The sequence below is a fragment of the Pseudoliparis swirei genome, chromosome 19 (genome assembly GCF_029220125.1).
Source record: "Pseudoliparis swirei isolate HS2019 ecotype Mariana Trench chromosome 19, NWPU_hadal_v1, whole genome shotgun sequence".
Lineage (NCBI taxonomy): Eukaryota > Metazoa > Chordata > Actinopteri > Perciformes > Liparidae > Pseudoliparis > Pseudoliparis swirei.
The window spans coordinates 21,294,698-21,321,220 of NC_079406.1; the positions used below are offsets into that span (position 1 = coordinate 21,294,698).

The following is a 26,523-nucleotide window of genomic DNA, read 5'->3' on the forward strand; positions in this document are numbered from 1 at the left end:
TAAGCTTATGTAAAATATGTTGTGTGCTGAAAGACATATATCAGAGTACACATACAATCACTAGCTCCAGAACTGTCAGAATTATATTCAAGATACTCAATTCACAAATAATATAATTTAGTAAAGAAGAGAATTATTATATACATATATGCATACACTAATAATTACTGTTGCCTTCACTGGTCCCAAGTTAACTGGCAGCTTAAAGATACAATATGTTGTTATTTGATTTGATTATTTTCTTGATTAATTACTTAATAATTATATTTTAAATCGTGAAAATCCTTCTGAATCCCAAGGGGACATTACTTCAAAGCTCTGAAGAGCACATTCGTCCAATAAGGTGCAAAACAGTCAGCTACTAATGATAATTAGAATTAAAAATAATTTAAATGGTGTAAACCATGATGATCCTTGTTTAACTTCAATGAAAAATATCAATACTAAACAGCTGAAGCAAAATGTATAGCTTAAATACTCAGAAATGTCTGGAAATAAAGTGTTCAACCAAAAACCAGTAAATGTGGAAATAATATTTATTATTTAGATGATATAGATAAATGTTTTACATTGTTTGACTAGCAAACATTTAATAAACTTGAAGTAGTATACAAATAATTAAAAATACTTAGTTCATAATAAGTAGTATAATATATAGTTTCTACTTGTATATATTTTTTAAATTACAAAGTAAAGCATTAGGAATACAGTAGTAGCAATAGAAACAGTCAGTAGTGGAGTCACATGTCACTCCAACAATTTAGGAAAGAAGGTTAGTGTACAGTGTTTGGTTATGAAGCAAAATGCCCAGAGAGTAAAATTCTGTATGTTGTTTCACATTATTGAGGTTGAAATACCTGTTGAACAGTGTAAACTATCACACATCTACAGTACGGTCTCCACGTGGTCCCACAGACATTTACAGAGGGATTCAGTCCTTAATCCCTCGTCGTCCTCAGAATACAGAATATATTATCAGTGCAGCTACAGATTAGTATGGTTTCTCTTCCTTCACGTGAGAAATATAAATATTATATCTGGTGCAGTGTTTCCTTTTGTCCACTGTCTCCAATAAAATACAACAGAACAGACTAGAGCCCTGACAGCCCATATACATATATATGAGAATGTTCTAATCTTGGGGTCGCAAAATGCATTTTCAGAATAATTAACCTAATCAACATTTTACCGGCATTAAATTATATAATTTCTTTTTCAACCCATCCCTGAGCGTCACTTTTTTTCCTGTGAAAGACAATAGTTTTCCTCTTCCAGTCTCTAAAAACTATATTTGTATATATGCAACAGGTGACGAAAGTCACAGGATGATATAACTTTTTTTTATGGATCACAAGATTTTTAAAAAAGGTTGAAAACCACACATTTTTGAGATTTGGACTTTAAAAAGAGACGCAGTTGAGAGCCAGCTAAAGAGACAGAAGGGTCCTGTTATTGCAGATTACAACTGTATTCAAACCCTTGTCATTGGGTGAAAAGCAGCCAAGTGTGGGAAACAACGCTTTGTACAACTCATTTCATTAATACAAAAAAACAGATTTCACAGTAAATATATATCATAATTCCTATACACAGAGCTTCTTCTTTTCAAACCTTGGCTCGATAATTTGTGTGATCTTGACAACCGTGAAGTAGAAAACAACCCTGTGTGAGTACTGATGCTCTACAGGCAGCAGAAAGACTCTCAACCCTGTGGACAGGAGCAACCCCACTAGTTTCTCCCCGACCTCATCTCCGTCCTCACCGCGGCCTCCATCATAAACCCTTGTTATAGGTCAACACCTTGCAATCTGTTGCCATGGCGATCTCCGGCTCTAGGCAAGACACCTCAATCTGCGACAAAAAAAAAGAAAGACTGAAAATCAAAATGTGTCGCTCTATAGCGCTCTGACTTTGAGTTTCGGAAATCGTTTTGACTTTTAATTACACGAGGGAAGAGACATCTGGAGTAAGAGGTGAATATGAGCTCGTGGGCCCGGGCTGTGCATGTCAAGTGGTGTATGTGTAATTTGAATTTATCCCTCAGCTGCTCCCTCTTTTTCCGCCATCTGGCCTGGGACTAGCAGTGGGAGTGGTTGTACCTGAGACATCTGGGGGAACAGGCTGATGGCCACGGGCAGCGAGAGGCCGAAGGTAACCAGGCACACGAGGCCGTGGACGGGCAGCAGCAAGCGGCGGTTGCTCTGCAGGAATCGCAGCCTACACGATTCAAGAGAGTGAAGAAAGGAAAACGTGAGCCTGCGCTGTGGATCCATCCCACATGATGGCTGCAACGCCAGGAGTTATTTTTGGATCTGGAGGAAAGACGAGCAGAATTAGGGGGGGAAGCTATTTTTCGCAATTAGTGTGTATGAGATTAATCTGTCTGTGCAAGTTACAGTTCTGGGTTTAATGAGTCAGACTGCACTTCATTTGTTCCTTCTTTATTTAATTCATTTAATAGAGACAGAAAGTCTGTAACATTCTCTCTAGTTGTGGCCTCCTGCTGAATGAATGAGTAGCACTGTGGGGCACAACATATGTCGGCTCATGCTCAGTAAACACATTATTTAGAGCTTCAGACCTGAGATAGAGAAAGCATGAAAGAGGTTTTTTGATGCAGGAAATAGATCTATTACTAAATGTAATGTTGTAATTTAAGGTGTTCTGTGGTTTGCATTTTTGGAGCAGAATAAAATCAAAGGCTTTATTGTCCACAACTTCCTTTAAAAATATGCTCAAAGGAAGAATGACATTTCTGAGTTTTTCTGACCCAGTTGAATAAAGAATGTTTAATCATGTTGGCCGCTCGGCCCCAAACTGGGGACCGGGACCGCCACAAGCTGTCGCAAGATAGATCTGAGCGTAGTCTGTTATTCTAGTAGACAGTACTTTGGATTTGGTACAAAACAACACATTGAAAGACATTTTAAAAAAGACTCACATATCGCACATTTGACATAGACGAATCGATTAATTGTGAAAAATAATCTGTAGATCAATCAAGAATGAAAGTAAATGTCACAAGATCTTAAAAGTAAATGCCCCCTATATGTCTCTCTACAAACCTCTCCAGGTAGGACATGATGATGGGGGGCAGGACAAAGATCGGCATCGGCAGGACCACGCGTGTGAAGGCGGTCTCCGTGATCGCCTGGGGGAAAGATGAGAACATTGTGCACACGCTTCATTTCAAATACTGCAATGAGTTGGATTTAATTTTCTCTTTTATGGGATCAGATGTGTGTCGAGTGAAAAGATGCATTTTCCCATCATCCGCCGCGATCCCCGTGAAAGACGCACGTGTACGAACATATTCAGTGCAGGTGAGTCACAATTAGCCGAGTATGAAAAAGAGAAAAACACTCACATGTCTTGCAGCAATTTTGGAGGATCCCACCACGTTGCCCTTGTTGTCCAGCACATCAATGCCTTCCGATAGCTCGTTGTGTCTCATCAGGCCCACGTTACAGATGTTTGCACTAGCTGAGGATGGGGAGAGAAACGGCAGCTTCCATGATTTAATGCATTTACACAACATGTGCTGAAGACAAGAAAGAAGAAATTCCCCGAGACATCTTTAGGAATACCCTAAAAACAATATTCTAATAACAGAAATGGCAATGCTACAGTTTATGATCTCTGAAATGTTAGATGTACGTACAGAATGGTCTCATTTGTAACATCATAATAGCACGACAACGAATCAATTATGAAATTCGTTGCCAACTATTTTAATAATCGATTTTTATCGATTCATTGTTGCAGCCCTAATACACACAGAGGTATATATATATATATAAATATTTTATTTATCATTTTTATTTTATTTAGAATTATAAAATTAAAGTTATTAAATAATAAATAATATTTATAAGTCAAAAATAGGCTGTATATATATACATATATACAGCCTATTTTGCATATTTGTGTTTTAATTGATCCTTTTATATATTTGTGTTTTAATTGATCCTTTTATATATTTGTGTTTTAATTGTTCCTTTTATATATTTTTCATCGCATGAAAATGTTTAAAATGTTGCCTCGTGAATAAAGACTTTAAAACAGGAAGAGGCTGAACAGCTTAAGGAGGACCAATAGCTGATCAGCTTGAAGAGGACCAATGGCTGAGCAGCTTAAGGAGGACCAATGGCTGAGTAGCTTAGGAGGACCAATGGCTGAAGAGCAATGAATAAACTGAGCCATCAGCAGGAGGAATTTGAACTGTTGCACAATATGCATGATACTTATTTGAGCTGAATAGTTCAAAAGCCACAAAATACAAAAGCACAAGGTATTAAAAAAAAGGATGAACTGAGTCAAGGTTACACGGACAGAAAATCTTCCACTAATATAAATGTGTGTAAATATATAGACATATATGTATACGTTTATATATATATATATATACATGCATATATCTTTGTATATATGTAATGAAATTAAACAATTTTAAATCAATAAATGTAATTAAATTAAAATACACCGACATGCAAAACGGAGGAACTATTTCAAATAAGAAAGCACGTCTGGAGTCATTCCGTGAAATGAGTATGCATTAAATATAACATGATTATAAACACATTTCTCCGCATCTCACATCAATCTCAACGTCAGCGGGCCAGTTGACCCCCTCCCTACGGATCTACACGATACACGTGGATGACCTTATTTTGATTTTAAAAAGGCCAATTTCACAGTAAGGTGACAAGTTTGCAGGTATGAACATGGTGGAATAAAATGAGTGTAACGTCAGTCGTATGGTTTGACTCCAACCGCCAGAGAGCCGCGTGATGATAAACGGTGCAAACATACCTACAGCTGGGAAGGGGACCAGCCTCTGAATTATCATTCTGGTGGCAGGACTAAGCTTGTTGGCCTTCTGAATCAGCACATTCAGACCCACCTAGTAAACACAAAAACACTTTGAAAATGAAAAGTAACATCTTAAAGAAATCTATCAAAAACGACATTTGGTCAAAACTGATGTATTCTATACAGCAAAGATATTATTTTTATTCGCGTCAGTACCATTTGTATTACTGGTGGTGTTAGGATCCTTATTTACTGTCACTAATACGTTTACATAAACACTAGAACTATACAGCGTATACTATTCCAAAAGTTCAATATTGCCAGCATCGCGTATAATACCATCTATAAAATAGTTATAAAAAACAACATTACAACTTCTTCTGTACGCTGAAGGAACAAAACAGCTCACGACTGAAACGTACAGCTCTCATGTGGAGGTAGAATTCACAACGGAAAAAAGTATAGTAGAAAGAGGAGGATGAGGTCATTGAACAAGAAACCCACTCACTGCAATAGAAACGGCGCTGCCCACAGCTCCGGCATACCCCTGAAGAAACTTGGATGTTGGTGTTGGCTGAGGACGGAGAAAATACATATTGTGTCACAGCTGTATACATGGTTCTCTCTCTATAGTGGCATTTTGTATTGGCATTTAATGTCTTAAGATGGTATTTTAAAAAAGACTTAGCATGATATTCTACTGTCTAAAACCATAAAATAATAATCATAAAATAATAATCTAGACCATATATAGATATGGCTGGTCTAGATTATTATTTTAATCTATATATTATATCTATATATAATTTTAATCTATATAATAATAATCTATACCAGCCATATATATATTCAAATTTTATGAGATAGGATTTTAGTTTTTTCTTGCTGTAATATAATCATCAATATATTAAAAAGAATAAAACTTGCAATGCATTATTTGTAATGAATCAGAAATGAGACCACAAGATATATATCTGGTCTAGATTATTATTTTAATCTATATATTATATCTATATATTATTTTAATCTATATAAAAATAATCTAGACCATATATATATATATATGGTCTAGATTATTATTTAATGATTATTATTTTATTTTAATAATTTCTTTTTAGTATTTGAGAGACTAAAGCTCTGAATATCCAGAGGTGATAGCTCTCACCTTTGTGGCGTTGCGATTGGCAAAATTCACACAGGCGTTATGACTCTGGTTCAGCCACTATAGGAAAGAAAGAAGGAAATAAGGGATCAACAAAAAGAAAGAAAGAAGGCAGATGGAGGTAGGGCGTGAAAGAAAGAAAGAAAGGAAACAAAGGAGAGGAAGAGAGGAAGGATGGATAGACAGATATACATTTACATATTAACATGTTTCTTTTTAAAGCAACAGATTGCAGAATGAAGCACAACAATGTTCTTAAGCGCTGCATGTGCACATACACATGTACTTACCAGATGTTCAAAATGTACAATAAATGCAATGGTTTGATGTTTTTACAGTACCTGCCATATAATGGTAGACACCAAGGTCTGATTTGGAAGAAGAAGGCCAATGACCTAGATGAGACCAGGGAATAAGAGCTTATTTTTGGGGCAAAATAAGTCCAAAGTCTCATTTCATCCATCCCCAAACACGACCATGTAAACGGACATCTGCACAGCCATGATTTTTAAATGTATGATATTGTATATGAGACTTACAATCGGTGTTCCAAATGGTACATAACCTGCACAGCGAAGAAATGATGTTCAGTTGTAAAAAATCAACTTAAAATCAAAATAAAAAAAGACGACATGAGGACAAAATGGAAGTAAGTTCAACAAAATCTTCATCTGAGGCCGTACCTGACATTCGAAACGGCATGAAGATCTTCTCTCCTGTGTCGGGGTGAATGATGGCCTGTGTGCAGAGAGCATGGCGTCATCCTCATGCTGCCACGAGCCCACAGGCCTGAATGTGTGCGGGTGCAGTTCCCCTGAGCCCACTGCCGGGTAACCCCGACACATCACTTACCTGCTTGATCTTCTGGGCTTCCCACAGCTGCACAGGTGAGCACAGAAGTATTCTTTAGGTTTATATTTGCTCTTTCTTTGGTTAGGACATGTTCACTTTTTGTGTGTGATAATTGTGTGTTTATCCTCAGCCAGGACTTAGTGATGTGTACTTTGTTTCCTGTCTTCATGGCCAACAGGTTATCATACCATCCTGCAACAGACTCTGAATTGCATCGCATCAGCGTGAATAAAAACTCACCTGAAGATCGGACACTCCCGGTGGGAGATCGCCATGTTTGTAGTCCTCAAGCAGTTTCACGCATTCTTCCAATCGTTTCTACAGAACAAAATGCGGCTGTGTTACACCGGGAATGCATTTCTGTTTTGGAACGTAATGAGAACAATGAGCTGTTGAATGCTTTGTAAATTCATTGTTTCATTGTTCTGTAGTTTTAAATGTCAGAAAATAGTCTAAAAGCTCAACATGGCATCTGGACAGAAACACCATAAAAGTTTAATTCACTATTATCTAAGAGTGGATCTCAAATGGGGGCGTGTGTACTCCAGGGGGTACGTGAGATTTATTATGAATATATTCAAAATTAGCATCCATTCAAAAATCCTTTAAAAATAGTTATTTAATACATATTATATTTTTTATATTCTATATTAAATCTGACTCTTATGACATAGCGCTGTGTATTACATATCATTTCAACCAAAAATGCTTTGTGCTTGTTTGTGCTTGGCCGAAAAGAATATTTCCCAAAGGGTCCACAAAAGGTTGAGAACTCAGTGTCATCAAAACAAGAGCAGCTGCATTACAAATCTCATCATTTGTTCCGTGACAGTTTATGATTCTCTGATGGATGGAAGCTCAAACTTTATCCTGAATTCACGATGTGAAAATGTCTGTCAGCAACATATCGACAGTGTAACAGGTTGCGTTTGTTACCTCGGACACAAACAGGGTCCTGGGGTCAATGATGTCGAGGACGTGTCTCATCCGGCCGAGGAAGGAGCCCTTGAGGAGACAGCGTGACATCGTTTTAATGAAGGATCATTTACTGCAGTCTGAGAGGATCAAATCAGGCGTATTAAACATGCTAAAACGTTGCTTTGACTGTTGAAGAATTACACTTATGTATTTATAATGTTAAACAGTCTATTGTTTTATATACAGTATAAACATGGTCGTCGCCAGAATTTCTGAAATGTATTATCTCATAATAGAAAATGAATCATGTATTCAAATGAACCCATATATATATATATATTAAGTGGATACTTTGACGTGCCTGAAAACTGAAGTATTAAAATATCGAAACACAACCAATTATCAAAAGTAACAAAATAGGTGACAAAGTCTCCGCAACACAACGGAACAATCTCACTCAATACAACTGGAAACACACAATCCTCCTGAAGACTGCAAATGCACATATACAGTCCATATATACTAACAATCCAAGTGAGTTTCCATTTTACAAACATTCTTCCAAGTGAGGCTTGGAGCTGCTGGTCAAGTGCCCAGTTTTCTGTCCCCTCCACACTGTCTTCATCAGCATGCCAATCACTAACGACAAGTGCCAACAGTCTGAAAAGACCCGACAGCTTTGTATGCCAAGAGTCTCTTTGGCAAACCAGAGGCGAATACATGGCAGCTACAATCAGATTCCCTTGGAGACTTTAATCAGTTATGAAGGGCAGAAAACACCGTGGAAAGACGGAGCAACACACCCTGCTGGATTTTAATTATCTGCTCAGCATCGAGTCCCAATTGACATGACTGGAAAAAACACCGGACTGTGACCCTGGATGTTCTGCCACTGCCACATGACGGGGCCATATGTGCCGCAGTGGTGTTTTGTAAGAGCCGGGTAGGCTGAGGATCCATGCGAGGCGCCGCTTTAATTATGCATGAGCTTCAGCTCCCTGGAGAGGACACAACAAGACTCGCACAGACACACTGAGCAACGCTGATTCAAACACTGGCCTAATTTCCCCGGCTTTGACGCAAGCAACCGAAAGTGTTATCACCCCGACATGAACTTCAGGTTTCAGATGGGAACAATAAAAAGGTGTTCTGATGGAGACTTCCTATGAGAAGAAAAACCCACAACACAGCAGCAATAGGGAGCCGCACACCAGGAATTAATTCCCCTCTTCTATAAAATGACGGTGATAGCAAAAAGAGAAGTTATTCACATGAGACAAAGGGTCTAAATGAACTATTAATTTTGTTAACCAAGCCACATCCTGTTCCTGTGTTACATTTCCCTCAAGCCTATACGTGAGAGCAAAACCCCAGACAGAAAGACACAATGTTATCTCATGAGGCAATTCTGTGTGTGTTTCTGGTTGTTTTGCACTTGTTTTCTGTCTCTTAACCGATTGACTTCTCAGCAGAAAATGTTCACGGTTCACTTCAAACTGTAAGGCTCGGGCAACGTAGGCCATCGGCTCATATATATATATATATAAACATGTTGAGCTGTGGGCTCAACATGTTTGTCTCTGGTGCCTCAGTCGTATTTATTCCATGTTGTCATCCTGCATGTTGGAGTCATAAAAGTTACATCAACAGCTCATATCAGTCGAAGCAATCGCAATTAAATACTTTAGAGACTTATTTACACAATCTGTTTATGGACCCTGCAATACCAACTGGTGAATAATTACCTTTGAGGTGCTTTTTTAATAAATGGCTCAGCAGCCTATACGTTCACACCATTCACAACGTGTTCGGTGTGAACGCAGCCCGAAGGTCACATTATCTCTCAGGCGGACGATGCACATGCAGTGAGGACGGAACATTGAGTAATGGGTTCCGGTAAGCAAGGACGCGCCATTCATCTCGATCACACGCGAGGACACAGACAATCTGCAGAGAGCATCCTGGGGGAGAAGAACACTTGAGGGTGTAGATGTGTGATTTCTAATAAGATGTATAGCCTAAGAGAACAAATGATGCGCAGATTTGGAGATTGTATCAGAAATACCCATCTTAAAAAGGAAAAATATATATATTTTTTTTTTTAAAGAAGGAAAAAACTATTTTGTTTACATAATAATCGTGATAAACTGCCTTTAAAACGAGACTCGGGGTCTCAGGGTTTCAGATCTCCGAGTCTCGGGTCTCAGGTCTCAGGGTCTCAGGGTCCCTCAACAGGGATGAGACGGGTGTGAAATATGTCAACCTGCCGCGCGACCGATTCTCTCTCCCGGTGCAACGATAACGAACTGGAAACTGATCCGACGAAGCAACAGAAGTTCACATTTCAGTTCAAAGTTGTTGCGGCTTCACAACAGAGACAACTTTGCCTCCAAAGTGTGAGCAGCCGGAGTGGAGGAGCGTCGGGGCGTCGGGGCGGTGTTCCACCCGCAAAGCCCGGCGAACAACACGTCACTCCGGCTCGTGTTACCGGCGCAGAGGAGCACACCTACCTGCTCGTACCGGGGTCTCCCGAGCTGGAAGGCAGGACACGCTGCGGGTTCCGCCATGACACCGAACTATGTATTTATTAATGAACTGAATCATGAACGGTGGGAACTACACTCGGCGTGTAACGAGTGAGCCGCGGCGCCTGCCGGGATATGTAGTCTTCTCGTTTGCGCTCACACTGGCAAAGTTGCACCGCGTGACACATCCCAAATAATCGATATGGGGAAAGCTATTGCGTAACTGTTGGGATTGATGTTGGGAGCGATGACAGTTGGTGCACCTTTAGGTGTCAAGATTGACCCCGATGAATGGTGTGGCCTGAGGGGAGAAGGGTGTCCGTGCGGGGTATCGATCAGGCTGCTGACAGGAAGGGAGATAAAAATATATGACCTGAAGCAAATATTAACATTAGTTCCCACACTCGGCACCTCTATAATGCGCATGTCATTAAGTGACCAGGGGGAAGATGCTGCTTCTATTTAAATAGACTTAAGTCGATTAAATGCACATTTTAAAATAAAACTAAAGAGAGCAATAACATAAGAAAATGCACAGGTTAAAAACCAGGATTACAATGACTATTACTTGTTCTGCTCTCATATTGCAACACAACACATGTCATTAGTCTTGGTGTTTTTTAAGATTGATACAAAAATATCTTTGTATACATTACACATTATAAACCTTAATCATATTCCTAATTTTATACATGACACCTCAGAAAACGTAAACAACAACTTGGATGCTCTCTCTCTCTCTCTTTGTGGCTGAACACATTTAGAACCTCATCCCTTTATAATTGTGTAGTGGTGGAAATAACCAAGTACATTGACTCCAGTAGTGTACTGAAGAATCATTTTACGGTACTTGTACATTACTTGAGTTCACATATGAGATTATCAATACAACACAATGTATCAACCACTATATTATTAGTATAGGTTACCCAGTTATGTATAAGGACATACACATTAGCTCCAACTTTACCATCAACAACATTAAAGTGATACTTACTCACTAATGCACTACTAAATATAATCCAGAAATATTATACATATTTAATTTAAAAATTAAGAATTTTTATTTATTGTGCCTACAAGTACTTTGATGCGTATACTTCTATTTACTTTTACTGATAACAGAGTATTTCTACCGTGGTAATGCTGCTTTTATCTGAATACTCCTAAGTATATCTATTTTTACATTGTGTTTATTGTTTAAATGTTAAATGCCATTCAACATTTTTTCTGAGAGACTGCTTAGTCTAAACAATTAATGTACCAAATATCTTCGAGCGACAACAAGAAAACACATGTAGCCTATAAGCCTTTTGCTTTTAAACTAGCTGAAATTATTGTAAACCAGAGAAGTAAAGTGTTCAAGGACAGCCTGTCAGCATTTGTTATGAATGACACAGACTCAATCTGCAACAATATTATCTCGAATAAATCGGACAGATTAGAATATCTTTGAGGAAGTCAAGGTCCACTCTGAGCCAGGTTTCGTCCAGACTGCAGTGAGGAGCGCCCTCTGGTGGAGAGACATGAGCGGTGCTGCAGGACGTGTAGTTTCTGTCTGATCGGTGACAAACCAACGACCCCTCAGACATTTGGCTCATGTGAACTTTATTTTCATACAGTACAGTACTGCGGTTATGTAATGCATTGCAAGTAGCTACAGTGGTACTAGAGTGGCTTTACTGAATATATTATCATGACAAAAGTATTTTATAGAAATAACTTAGAATAATCTTATCTTTTGCATTGATGCTGTTATATCTACAGTAAAATGTAACTATTTCCACAAAAATAAAATGCAGAATGGAAACAAATTGTTGTTTGAAAAACACAGTATTTAGTTAAAATGAAAACAAAAAAACTTCATCTTCCTTAGTCTCCTTGTAGCTCAAATGTTAATAATGTGTTTTGCTTATCAGAGAACAGAATTGAATTGAATTGATAGAACGACGTTAATGCAGAAAGATATCTTTTTATAGTATTCACATTACTGCGCAGCATGACATGTTGCTATATTTTCTATTTGAAAATATGCAATTACCTCAAGTTAACCTTGGCATTTCATAAAAACAGGTTGAGATTTAAAACCTTGGGTCAAAATGACATTTTTTGCACTTCGAAGGCTGACATCTCAAGGTTACTTGAGCTAACAGCATATTTTGACAGGGGAATCCCTGAAGTGAAAAAATTGTTTTCTCAAGCCTGTATATTATGTTATGCATGTGTGAAAGCAGTGAGTTTAAAGTTTAAATTGACAACAGCTGACTACCTTTTAATTATTCTACAAAGCAGTAAAATCACTTGGCTTTGATCGAAGCTCCTATTTATATTTTATTTTTCTGTTCGTGCCAAATTGTGATGGTAACCAGCATGCATGTTGGGTAATATTGTGTCTACATCAACAAGGCAGTATTAGCAGTGAGAAGACCTGGATGATTGTGAGATCATATTTCGTGGAACATTAGTTTGACTGTAACCGTCTCTAGAATACTGATTCCCGATCTCAAATAATAACCGTGTGTTGCACCCACTGTGGAGGACCCAGCGCACACACTCGCCCTGTCGTCACTTGTGTCGCGTGCGAACTTGAAGGAGCGTTGGTGTCTGCTCGATGATCCGCAGTAATAGATTATCTATGTAGTCCTCCAGGTCTCGGACCTGCAACTTGACCTTTTTCAGATCCGCTTCACATTTGTGCAGCTGCGCCCCCTGCCGCTCGGACGCCGCCTCCTGCTTCTGCATGTCCATCTCCTGCTGCAGCAGCAGCGAGATCAGCTCCATGTTGGTCAGGTGTAGGTACTGGGCCGAGTGGTCCACGGGCACCTCCTGCGGGAGAGGGAACCGGAACAGTATGGGTGTATTATAGATGCATATGTGCGTATAACAATAACTTGTATTTATATAGCGCCTTTAACAACGAAGTTTAAAGATACATTTAAACACTGATCAAACAGTGTTAACAATAGATGAATCGATTAAAACAATCAATACACTAAGAAGAAACTAGTCATAATAATTGAACACATAATAAAATAAAATAATAGCAGCAAAAAGACAACATTACATAAAAAAACAGTCTGTAAAAATGTATTTAAAGAAGTGATTTAAAGCAGATTACTGATTCTTGTGTTTATATGTGAACCTGTCCGATAAATGTCCCAGTCAAAGGAAATAGTTCGTCATTTAGGGAAATACGCTTATCCACCATTTTGCCAAGAGTTAGAGGAGAAGAATAACAGCACTCTCAAATCTGTCCATTCAATATGAGGCTACAGCCAAGAGACAGTTATCTTGGCTTAAAGATGGAGGCGGGAGGAAACCCGACTCCAAAGATCCACTTCAGGTTTTGTACAGTTGGACAGAGACAACTAAGATAGCTGCTTCCCTCTGCTTACAGTCTTTATGGCACATGTTCTCATCTAACGCTGCAAGAAAGAAAATAAGCTTATTTCTAAAATTGTCAAATAATTACTTGAAACAAGATATTGTGATTAAAATAACTGTATTATTAAAATCTTAAATTGATATTAAAGGATACAAAATTACTTAATATGGTGAAAAAAAAGTAAGTAAGTCACAAAAAACATGAAGTCATCTACGCTCCACTCTCGCAGTGTATCTATGAACCCAGAGTGCAGCGCTGCTGTTAATAAATGCTCATGGAAGCATTAAATAGTCTGTGGACCTCATGGCTGTGATTGAGTATGACACGTTAATGACTTAATTCTTCCGCTGTTTGCACATAGTGAGACTAAAACAGTGTTATGGGTACATTTTTTAAATGTAATGTGACTTTTTTGGAGCCTGTTTGCCAGTTATTGGTAGGTGACATAATACATAGTTATGGTAGTCTGCACACCAGTTCAAATGCACAAATTGCTGTAGGAACACAGTTTTAATTTCTAATATCCTATAAAACAATAACACTGGAGAACTGTGATTTTTAACTGTCCACAACGATTTCAACCCCATCCGACCCAAAACAGCAAAAACAGTTAAAATCTTAAAAAGAACAATAGTTAAAGGTTCGACACTTCTGTTAATTTCCAGGTTAAACTGATGATGGCAGGACCTGCTATTCATTTTTCCTTCACAGCATTGGAATCACCTTATTGTTTGACGTACTGTAACAGAAACAGACCGAAGTGTTCCAGAGTAAGGCTGGAAACATCATTTATTACAACCCAAAAACTATTAACTGGGCCTAAAAGGGAGCCGGCAGCTGCACCCTTTCATGTTCGACTTAGTTCATTCTTGGCAGTATTAATACTCAAAAACAAGGTGGTAAACAACCCAGAATATGGGCGAAACATCTGGTATCTGGTGTGAAGTGTGTTTTTACAGTTAAGTTAGAAATATCACCCCCAAAAAAACAGTATTCATGTTTTATTCTAGCCGCATTAGTACCTGACTCCTCTCAGGTTCTGCTGCAGCCTGCTGGGCGCCACGCCCAGGGTTGATGGAGGACTTCAGCTTCTCCAGAACCGAACGACCTTCCTTCTTCTCCGATTGACTGGAGGTCAACGGCTTCACTGGGTGAGGTCTGCAGAGAACAGGGGTCAGCAATCGTGTTTCAACACAGTGTGTGTTCACGATGAAGTGCATAACACGACTAATGAGGTCAAGTTACTGCATGTCAGCAACTACAGAACGTCACTTGAAAGCAGAACAGAAAATCTAAAGGAATCTGTGAAAGGAGTCGTGAGCGATAGAGAGAGAAAACTTCTCAGAGCATTAAAAAGCAGCCATAGCTGTCGAGTTCACACAGGAAATGTGCTAAAATACAAGTGCAGTGATTCACCTGCTACTGGAGGATCAAATCATCTTGGGGGGGACACAGGGTTGACTTATACAACAACAACAACAACAACAGCAAGGGAATGTTTAGAAACTGAAATAAGAATAAACACTAGAATTAAAGCCACTTTGTGATCGCAGCAGAAAGAAGAGCTGAGTTTCTCTTGTTGCCTTTTAGACTGTATCAACAATGACACACTCGAATTTTCATCTCTCAATCATACGTTACTAACTCTGCTTTCTCCCCGGAGTCCTTTTGACTTCACGTCTCATGGGGTCATCGGACCCTATGAGACGGCATAGATCCTATCTGCTGCTGGATCATCGAGGTCTGGGTCGTGGAATTCCTGCTACCAACTACGCCACTGTCCTGTTGAGACTCCGCCCACTGTTGAGACTCCGCCCCCTCCTCCTCTCTACCGCCATCTGCCTGATGGATCCTGGAGGTCTCCATCGTGGAATATGCCTACTATGAACTATTCATACACTCTGTCATATTCATTGAATGTATTTTAACTCTAAATCTGTCCTTCTGTACACATGACATCTATTGCATCTGTCCATCCTGGAGGGGGATCCTCCTCTGTTGCTCTCCTGAAGGTTTCTTCCCTTTTTTTCCCCCTGAAGGGTTATTTGGGAGTTTTTCCTGGTCCGATGTGAGGTTTTGGGACAGGGATGTCTATGTGTACAGATTGTAAAGCACTCCGAGACAAATTTGTAATTTGTGAAATTGGGCTATACAAATAAACTGAATTGAATTGAATTAAAAGGAGATCATTATAGTAATTTATTATTAAAGTTAGAATTAAGTAATTATGTACCTTTGTCCATTTGTTTCTAAGCCAACAAATGTGATAAAAGCAGAAATATTCGAAGTATGAAGTACCCTCACCTGTATCGCTGTAAATATAGTATAAACAACAGAACATAAATAATGTGTTTCCTGGGAATAAATCCTGGTAAGTCCGGTCCAACATATTTCATCCTCTCTACCACAAAGTGGCGCTTCTGACTGCCAAAGAATACTTCTTATGCACAAACATTGCCCTTTATTTCTGTTGTTTTTTAGCCTAACGTCTGAAAATACAATTCTTCTACCTCGGATCAAGATGACACGTACTCTAAAGATCTCATATACGTAGCTTCCATTTGGTACTCATAGATATCTGGACATGGTGTATCAGGTGGTCAAAGGAGCATCAAAAGTAGCTGAATTTAGCCAGAACGAAGTGTAAGAGAAACAGCACACGTACAATAGCCAACAGGAAACTGAATAATGAGATGAATAACATAAATGTGAAGCAAAGCCAAGAACAATGCAAGCAGGTATCATCCAACCACGTTGGATGTCACAAACAGAACTCGTAAAATGCATTCAGCGCCAAGCCGGTCCGACAGCAAACAAAACAACCAGAGCAAAGAAATAAAAACCATTACGTGTTTTCGTAGTGCGTGTGGAGATGTCATACCCCGGCGTGAGGATTCTCACCTGCTCTCCTGACGGGGCAGGCTGCTAGCGGGCTGAGTCTCCTCAGGCAAAAGTGAGTGGCGTGCATCGACCGGGGGCTGGTCAGTGGTGGTGCAGGTGGAGGAGCAGGAGGAGAAAGAGGAGGCGTAGGGGAACGCAGCCGGAGAGTTGCCGGGCCCCGTGCTTGAGGGGTGTATGGAGGGGCAACAGACAGGGGTGGGGTGGAGCGTGGCAGCTGACGGGGAGAGTGTGTGCAGGGGGGAGGAAGAGGAGGGTTTGTGCAAAGATGGCCCCATCTTTGCCTTTGAAGGCGTTCTGGAGTTGGGTGCTACCTGAGCGTGAAGGTCTTCAAAAGGGATATCAGAGCGTCTTTCTGTCGCTCTCGTGTCGTCTTGCGGAGATATTCTCGACGGCGCATTGGGGCCTCCGTGATGTGTGCTGCTATCTGCTTGTGCCAGTAAGGAAGAAAGAGAGGATTTCGAGGGCTGGTACGACAGCGGTCCTTCCCTGGCTTCTGACATGTTTTGAACGAGGCACAAGAACTGTTCGAACTCTCCGTCCCTCGCTTTGCTCTGGTTGCTCGGGCTGCCGCCGCTGTTCTGCCGGGACTCTCCTTTTGGTCTCAAACGTGCACTCACCACACCGGGAAATGTCTCCTTCTGGTTCTGTGCGCCCACTTCAGGGAGCGGGTTCCCATTACCATCAGAGTCACTTTGTGTCTTTGTAAAATCCCCGACACAATTGTCTTTGCAAACTGGGGAGACGTGACAGAGTTTGTTAGAGGAAGCGGTTATTTCAAAGGAAGAGTTCATCTCGGGTATGTAAGTGTCCTTCAAGGTGAACACATCCCCGGGTGCGGTCGCTGTCTCTTCATGGTAAGCAGCGATCTGGGAAGCTTCCGTCAGTGGAGGAAAAGTCCCGCCCAAACTCATGACGCCTTTGAGAGTGTCGACGACGTCTGACTGAGAGGAGCCATCGGAATCAATGAAACCAAAATCGGAGTTGTTCACGTTCCTGTTCAGATCTACTGAGGTTGATGAGAAAGACACATTGTTGGTTTCAGGTGGATACAACTCCATCTCCTCTACTGGGGCGCTTGTAATGTCAAGTGCTTTTGCATCTGGTGCTGAGGGTGTAGTAGATGGCGCTGTTAAAATATCTGCGACAAATGTGTCACTATCAGGAAGTATTTGAGGTCCTACGGTCACAGATGTGATCTTATTTCCTGTCGTGTCTTCAGCGCTCAACGATAAGCGATTGACTTTGGGGTGTCCGTAGTTCCCTCTGCACGTGCGTCCGTACAGGTCTTGCTCAAACAGCATCCCTCCCCAGCGGTCGCTTTCATCCTCCAAAGGTTCATATTTGAACTTTTTAAGCTTTTCTTCGGACGTGAATCCTACTGAAGTAACATTTGTGTTCGGCTCAGAGGGAATGCCGAGGGAGTCGGAGGGCTCGCTGCTGGTGGTGTGAGGGTCTGGAGACACCCGGTTCCTTTTGCTTTCTCCCTCTTGTCCCCGTTGCAGCGAGGCCGCGCCGGTCTGAGAGAGCAGGTAGGCTTCTTGATGGACCGCCAGCTCTTGACCTCTGTGCAGCCAGCCGTCGGAGTAAATCTCGCTCACGGAAGTTCGTAAAGGTTTCCGCGGAGGCAAAGGTGGAGGCGCCGCCTCGTCGCATGTTTGCAGATCTTGTGCATGATTATTGCCGCTGTTATTAACTGGAAAATACCTATGTATATTAGATGATGTTGGACTGGTTCTCAGCAGTTTCTGAGGAAGACTCCCTTTCGGTGAGTTTAGCCTGCTGGAGGCGAAGGCATCAAACGAGTCGTCCGATTCCCCCGCCCTCTCCGACATGGAGCGGTGGGCGGAGGAGGGGTGAGGTGGGGCTGCTTTGGGTAATAATGCAGGGAGAGATATCTGCCTAGCTACTGGCCTGGGGCGCTCCCGCTTTATGTAAGCCATATTTGTCGCTTCCCCATCATTAGCGGGGCTGGATGTGCAGGGCTGGGAAGGCAGAGTGGTGTAATGAAAGGGGGATGAGCCGAAAGGAGGGGACCTATGTGACTCTTCTGCTATGAGGTCCTCAAAAAAGGGATTGCGCTGCATGTGTGAGGGGAAAGGGTTGGAGGGCGAGATTGGGATCGAGACGGGAGAGGAAGAGGAGGTGAAGGGATTGGTGTGATTGCAGTCGTCAGGTGAGACATGACCGGAGGGGGAGGGAGGGGAGCACGGAGAGGGTGTGGGTGAGCGAGGAGGGAGGGGAGGGGGTGCGTCTGAGCTGCTTTCTACCTTAGGAGAAACTTCCAGCCTGTAGAGGAAAATAGGGCACAATAGTCCTCTTAGTTAATGATGCGCCACGTTAGGAAATGGGGAACATCGTTCTTACACACACAGAGAAGGCAAACCAAAATATGAGGTGACATTTCCATTCTGGAAAAAAAATAATATCAGTGAATATCAAACTGGCCAAATTAAAGAAGTATGAAAACCGCTAACGTAATTTTAAAAAAGCGGAGCACGTTTGCAAAATAATCAAGCAAAAATAAATCAAATGCATCGTAGCCATTCCGGACCATCGGCACCGGCAGCTGTTCAGCTGGGTGAGCTCGTACAACGTGGAATGCTTTTCTTCACATCCGTCTGCAAAAGCATTTTGACAAACCACCGTGATGTTGCATCATTGAAACGTAGACACGTGTTGATGAGGATAATGGAAATGCTTGAGTGCCATTTGTGGGGAATTATAGCATGAGATGATGATTCAGCATGGTCATAAAATGGAATAAACTCGGAACTAAATCGATCACATTTTCTCACGGAGCAGAGCGGACACTGAACTCAGCGACGCCCGGCCTCCCACGTGCCGGATGCTGTGCTCGGATAGACAGCACGTTTAAACACTGCGGAGCCCCAAAGGAAAGCCTGGAAGCGACTCACCTCGGCTTGTTCTGGGATTCACCGGAGCCAAACCAGCCCCGGAGCCTCCCCTCAGACGTCCAACCAGCCTGGTTCTGGTCTGACTTAGCTGGCAGAGAGTCACTCTTCCCTGCAGAGAATAAGGTCTTTCTTAGCTTCCTCCCTTTGTCGGGCGAAACCGGCATCTCCGCCTGCACAGGGCGACCCCCTCGCTGAATTGGAGGAGATGATGGCTGAGCTTCCTTTTCTTCCTCCTTTTCCTCCTTCTTCATCTTGTCAAAGGACCAGCGTCGGCCCTCGGCGGAGGAACCTCTGTCCTTGGTGAGGTTCTGTAGGGATCGAGAGAGCGGGGAGCATTTCTCCAGCAGGACCAGCTTGGACTGGTGGGCTCCTGAGCTCTTTGGAGTCGACGGCTCGGAGTTGTAGACGTGGCTGCCGTTAATACACAGGGAGGACTTGGACTGAGTCATGGTCTGACCTTTCAGAGACTCCACCGCAAGATTTGATGGAGGGAAGGCGGTCGTGATCTTACTGGCTTCATCGCTGGAGGCTCGCTTGTGTGTGAGGACCTTTGAGGAGTGCTGGCTGGTGAGCACTGATGGAGGGAAGGAAGAACTGCGTTATGAAAACAAGCCCACATCTTTGTTTTATGCAATCACAAGCAATTCTGTTAAAACGTCAGTGAAACTGTATATTAACGAAGACGATACTCAATGTCTTGCTTTCAGTTTTCTTTCATACTATTTGCCTTAACTGTAGTAACAACTGTCACCAAAACACTTTAAAGCCTTTAACACAACATGACCTTATCATCCACGTTTGAGGTTGTTCAGGCTAACTTTCTAGCAACATTTTATTTACACATTTCACACCCTCTTGGTTACTTTTTTCGAAAGTGCAACTAGGGAAAATGTAGCAATGTATTATATAAGTCATTACAGCACAAAGTCTCTCCCTCTCCTTTTGATTCTTGCGCAGGCCGACAGCCCACACAACCAAAAAGCTTCATGCAAAAGATGCACTCTGACATCACCATTATGCAAATGAGCGCATGACATCATCTGCTGACCTTTTGTGATTTTTAGTGCTTGTGCTAGCTACTTTCATTGGAAAACCGTTGGCAACGCTCCATCCAGCAGGACCATTGGCATTAATTTGGAGTCATGTTTGAGGTTGGTGGCGACTCGACACAAGTAAGCTGTGTTTTGTTTTCCACTAACTCCCGGGAGGCATATGTGGCTCTTCAGCTGCTCCACTGTGTTTACCAGCTGGTTACTAGCTCTGTCTGTAATTTGACTAAAACAATAAGCTGTAAAAAAAAACTGTGAAAAGATGAGTAGTAGAGTTGAGTGTGCCAGACCTAAGAGTGACTCCTTTTAGTCGTACTTTTCAATATACAAATATCAGTTAGTGGAGTTTAACAAGCAGCTTTGTATTCCACAGTGGAGCGTCACACTCATGTCTTTAATACTATGGGGTCAGATCCGTCTCAATAATTGCAAGTGAACGCAGAGAGACTCACACATGCAAACACACAGATTCACAAATGCGAACAGAACAAATGCAAAAAAAAGAAGGATGTACAAAAAACTAATTACTCACACGCAGCACGATTCACAAATACATTCCAATGCACACATACATAAATGATGATTTGTTTGTTTGTCGATCTGCATGTGTTTGTGGGTCGCTACACATGTGTGCATGGGTTTTTGATACTCCCTGCCTTGGCTCCATTTGCAAATGAGTTTTTTTCAACATAGACCTATCTGTAGCCAATCAGATGTCATTCTCATTTTCAAGCAATCACATGAGCGTCATTCGCTTCATTCCCGCCTTAGAGGGGCGTGGCTTATTTCGGCGTGCGTTTGCAATTATTGAGACTGATCGGACCCCATATAATACTGATGATTGTTTATGTAGCGTATCACAGAGAGATCGATATCAGTGTCTCTGTCTGCAGATGAATTACAGCAAATCACGGGACAGGAAATGCTCCTTTGTGGAAACAGTTTGTCATAGTAAAAGTAAAGGATCATTATTCAAACATGTTATGTTTATGTAATGTATATTTGTGGTTGTGATAAAAAAATATTTTACAAAAAATGGTATTGATAATTGGTATTGGCCTCAATGTAGTTTTAACTGAACTGGAACTCACATTTTCTGGAGATCCTGAACCTCTGATTTCGTGAACAATGTAATTGTTATATAAGGGCCTAAAATACTTGCCGTGCTCATTAAATACATCACCTGTGGAATATTCTTCCTGCTAATTATCCCTGAAGATAAACGCTTTATTTCTAATGATGTTTTGTCATGATGTTTGTAAATGTTGCCCAATTTTCCAAAGGAGGTGGCCCACCTTCGCCTTCATCAGGCCTCAATGAAACCAGCCGTTGTGTCACACACATGTACCTTTTTTAGCTAAATCTGCCTCTCCGTAATGGGTGTCCACCCTCACTTTGCTCGTGTAGACGGGAGAGCTGGGAGGGTCTGACATCAGATCCAGGCTGGGTGGAGGGCCGGGGTTATCACTGGCCATGGAGGACACACTGCCCTCTGAAGCCAGGGACGAGCATGACGTGGTGTCAGACGACTTGCGCAGCCTCCCTTTGAAGAAATCTTTCATCTTGCTCCTCTTCTCCTCTGCTATCTCCACTTCTTGTGGCTCCTCCGAGCCTCCACCCGCCATCTCTCCAAATGGCTGCGATCCTGACAGGGCGGCGAAGCGGCCCGGCACAATGGCCGAGGAGGACTCCATGTCCCCCCTCTTCCTCCCTGTGACGCGATCCTTGAGCTTGCCAAAAGCAGAGCGGGGTTTGTCCTTTATGGTGAGGTCGAACATGCTGGCTGTCATGTTGTTGCGAGTGAACTGGACTGTAACCTGCAGTTCCCCGCGCTCCTTCTCCTTTCTGCCCGCCTTAGAGTTCATCTTGAACCATCTGAAGCCACAAAAGGAAAGGGGACAGTCAATATGTTGTCACTCCTTTAAATAAACACGTTACTGAAGTGTGGTGCTGTCGGGTCAAAGCACAAATCAGAGGTTCAATGTTTTATCTGGCAAAACAAAACCAGCAGCAACAACACAACATTGATTTCTTTTTGGCAAAACTTTCCACACATTACATAATCTGGATTTTCTGCCCGGTGGATTGTTCTCCATAATCTTTGACAACAAACCGTTTTTACAAGCCTCAGTGAAGGAAATGGCAACCCAAATTCCTCGAGCTTTGTGCTATAAGAGACGATACTTTCTCAAGAGTCAACCAATGAAATCCTCCCTCTGTTGAGAAAGTGTTGTGGAGCCAAAACCAACAGCAGGAATTCAGTGAGTTCCACTGAGCGTAGAGAGGACGGAGAGCACACAATTAAGGCCAGATGTGCTGTATTGATTTAGTGGTGAGTCCTGTTGAGCCACCTGTCAAATACTCACAACCAGGCAAATTGGAGAAGACTCCAAGCTAATTTCAAGATGCTCTACAACAGTAGAGTGCAGTACTTTTACTTGTAACACAGTTGTTCTACAATTTAGTATTGATACTTTCATCTAAAAGATATCCGATTCCATTTTCCACCCCCGTCTGACATGAAAACATGACGCATCACTTCTATGTTCTGTGTGAACAATATGCTTAAAAGTAAACAGAGGATGTGCATTGTGCTTAAAGATGGTGGTTTTCTGGCGAATCACTTGTTCCACAGTGGAAACTGCAGCTCATCTTGTTGATTTGCAGTGCATTGTGGGAACCGCATCGGACTAGAGGACTAGTATGTAATGAGCCTGTATGCATGTCGGGTTCTAGCGTTTTCAGTTTTCTGTGTCTGTGCAAAAAACAAATCTAATTTAATTGTTTAACTCTCATCTTCTTCTTTTTTCAGCTGCTGTGTTTTTTGGGCATGTAAAAACAAACGGTTGATAATAATAATGAAGATGTCATCAGAACAGGTGAGAAAACTACACATTAGAAAATATTAAATATCATAGAAATATCAGATAAATGAAGAACAAAAACTGCTTATCATTCGCCTGTATACATTTCACTAAATAACCTCACAAAAGTGGTGGATATTATGTTAGTACATTTACTCAAGTATTTTACTTAAGTATTTGTATGTTATGCTACTTTATACTTCTAATACACAACATTTTGGAAGTAACTATTGAACCGAACAGCTTTAGTTACTTGTTACTCTGCAGATGTTGATACAAATAAGAAATAAAATCAACTAGAAAAAAAGGATTTAATAAAATACACATCTGTAACATTGCTTCTGTTTACACATCACTAATCTAGTATCATCAAAAGTACTTAAAGTATAATATTGAATGCAAGATTTTTTACTTGTAACAGAGTATTTCTACTTTTACGAGTACTTTTTCAACCTCTGTCTGACTCGCGCACGCGCACGCCCCCCCCCCCCCCCACACACACACACACTCATACATACACACAACTTATATCTTCTGTGCGAGCAGCACACCGACATGGTTCGTCATGCAGGCTTCATTAAAATCAAAACACAACGTACTCATCTCGAGGACACGTCCCCTCCTGAAATATCCTGTCCAGAGGGATGATGGTCTGCCCGAGGAACACGTCGAGTCCGATCAGCACCCGGTGCATGACCGTGAGGACCAGGTCCCCGCTCCCATGGGGGTAGGCGCCCCGGCCGCCGTCCTCCAGGATCCCGGGGAGCAGCTCGAAGCAGCACTCCTCGTTCCACTCGGGCACCGCCGCCTTCTCCACCAGCGCGGTGGTGAACTTCTCCTTCGCCACCTGGATGATGGTGTAGAGGTAGCGGCTGCCATGCTTGCCCTTGGTTCGCAGCCCCCTCGCGCGCAGGACGGTGATGTTCACGTGAGTGGGCACCCATCGCTGATCATCGTCCAGATCTATCAATGACATCATCTTGCACAACGGGTTGTCTTTGTGTCCTTCGGTCCTCGGTGGTTTAACGCGGTCCTGTCAGTTCATTTGGAGAGCATCCCCCCCTTTGTGTTGCGCCACAGTTTCCGTGCTGCGCAAAAAAAAAAACCCCACCTCTGCAGAATATCTCCAAAGTCCGCGGAGCCTCAAGAGGGTTTACCCGAGGTCAGTCTGGAGACAGCAGCCGCCCGGCCTGTGATCAACTGGAAGCTCTGCGTGCCATTCCCACATCCAATCAATGTAGGCGAAGTGAGGAGATATGGAATGAACCAGATGTAGCTCGTGCTACATGTCGCATCGGTTAGTTGACCGTGCGCGATCTGCCCGCCGCCGCGCTCGCGGCCCGCCCTCCTCCAGAGCCGCAGGCCCGCTGAACAGCGAGAGAGATGCCGCAGAATTAAAGAGAAACACCCAAAGCTGCGCCAGGTCGCACGCAGCTGTCAGAGAGGGGCACGCGGGCAGGACGCGCGCGCTCCGCAGCGTGTCCTTGTGTCCGACAGCAGAACGTGACAGTCTGTGAAGATTCTGACCGGAAACTATTTGGTGTTTTCCTTCCAATTATTTTTTTTATTGTTGTCAACCAAACCCCCGGATCAACGTGACGCCACGAGCACTACTGGCACGAGCGAACAGATGTAGAGACACAATGCAAAGCCATAACAAATAACACATTTATTGAATTATGATCAAAGAAATTAAATCTGATCAATTAATTAAAATAGATGTTATGCTAAACATTAATAGACCCTTAAGGCGGATACGTCATTATGTTGTTTATGCACATGTAGGTGCACTAGCCCTCGTGGACAGACCTATACATGGACTTTAAAAAGCCCTTTGTCGATATTGTCTTGAGAAAAGCTTTTACTGATGAACGGCATCAGTTTACTCTCCTTCTTGCAGCTACAACGCCACCTGGTGGAGATCAGTGACAGTTCAGGATGAGAATAATTTGCACCAAAGAGAGCATCAACTACAAAAACATGTTGAAGACTGTCAGGTGGAGGTGATGCAGTTACATCCTGTTATTTATTTCTCTGATTCAAAGAACTGCCTGCTGTGACACGGAGACAGCTGCAACTTTAATGCACGAGCATTTTGACAAATTATATTTCTAGAATCAGCTTTGTGAAATACTTTTAAGGGAGAGTTAAATAAAAATGTTGGGGATAGTTGGATTTAGGGATTGAGGTGTGTATCTTTAGTTTTCATCGACAGCGACTCCCACCTTCACTTACAGGTTAAATATATATTTATATATCTGTTAAACAGAATACATCATGTTTGGGTTTTTTTGCCATAAAACACAACATTACATTTAAATATGTATACATCAGTAATACTATTTATTTCTACATATAAATATATATAAATATATATACATACACAGACTCAAATAAATACATCTGTATACTACATCAGAAAAATAAAATAATAATTGTTCATGGATCAGATCACAATCCTTGAATTGTTACCTTATATCAGATGTAAATGAAAGCATTGATTTAAACCTCATACAAGTCAACACCACTATTGCAACAGTGCACACAAATAGGAGAATTAAATGTGCACTCCTAAATATCATGTCTCTGTCATATACTGTAGGTCAACTGTGGCTCAGTGATGAGCGGGGTCGTCCTTCAATCAGGATCGGCGGTTTGATCCCCGGCTCTGCTCGCTCATGTTGAAGTGTCCTTGGGCCAAGACACTTAACCCTAAAATTGCTCCCGGGTGTGTGAATGTGTGTGAATGTTAGTTAGTCTTGATGGGCAGGTGGCTCCTCCCATCAGTGTGTGAATGGGTGAAAAATGTTGTGTTAAAGCACTTTGAGTGGTCAGAAGACTAGAAAAGGGCTATACAACACATTACCATCTAATAAATCTTACTGAAAACTTGGCATGAAATTATGAGGAATATGTCAGCCTCAAGGAATCAACTCGTCCATTTCCTAGAGGCACCGGCCGAGGAGGTGGAGTATCAGCCATCTTTAACTCAAGCCTATTTATAGATCCTAAACTCATTTGAAATCCTTGTTCTTTCACATCCAACCTGGAAAACAATACAGCCAATTCCATTTGCTATAGTGTACCCTGCCTCAGGCCTTCTGAATTTCTTTTCTCAATTTTCTGAGTTTCTATCAAGT

The 26,523-nt window shown here is 41.8% G+C and overlaps 2 protein-coding genes across 4 annotated transcripts; both read right to left on the minus strand.

The window, feature by feature from the left end:
• Positions 1–5: 5 nt before the first annotated feature.
• Positions 6–10,364, minus strand: sfxn5b (sideroflexin 5b). Of its 3 annotated transcripts, none has more exons than XM_056439398.1 (14): positions 10,255–10,364; positions 7,763–7,831; positions 7,067–7,144; positions 6,827–6,853; positions 6,658–6,712; positions 6,514–6,539; positions 6,316–6,369; positions 5,978–6,034; positions 5,321–5,386; positions 4,813–4,903; positions 3,368–3,483; positions 3,066–3,151; positions 2,100–2,217; positions 6–1,851 (listed from the first exon to the last, which is right to left on the minus strand). In XM_056439398.1, the coding sequence occupies exons 1-14, from the start codon at positions 10,309–10,311 to the stop codon at positions 1,774–1,776; spliced, it is 978 nt and encodes a 325-aa protein (XP_056295373.1). In that variant the 5' UTR covers positions 10,312–10,364; the 3' UTR covers positions 6–1,773. The 3 variants fall into 3 exon arrangements, with proteins under 3 accessions (XP_056295373.1, XP_056295372.1, XP_056295371.1); XM_056439397.1 differs by having other exon boundaries at positions 2,100–2,312; XM_056439396.1 differs by lacking the exon at positions 6–1,851 and having other exon boundaries at positions 1,967–2,312; positions 10,255–10,362.
• A 1,496-nt stretch (positions 10,365–11,860) lies between these two features.
• LOC130210109 (uncharacterized) lies at positions 11,861–24,803 on the minus strand. Its single transcript, XM_056440090.1, has 6 exons — positions 23,983–24,803; positions 21,868–22,394; positions 19,471–20,044; positions 16,556–18,841; positions 14,677–14,812; positions 11,861–13,095 (listed from the first exon to the last, which is right to left on the minus strand). The coding sequence occupies exons 1-6, from the start codon at positions 24,360–24,362 to the stop codon at positions 12,835–12,837; spliced, it is 4,164 nt and encodes a 1,387-aa protein (XP_056296065.1). The 5' UTR covers positions 24,363–24,803; the 3' UTR covers positions 11,861–12,834.
• Positions 24,804–26,523: the final 1,720 nt, after the last annotated feature.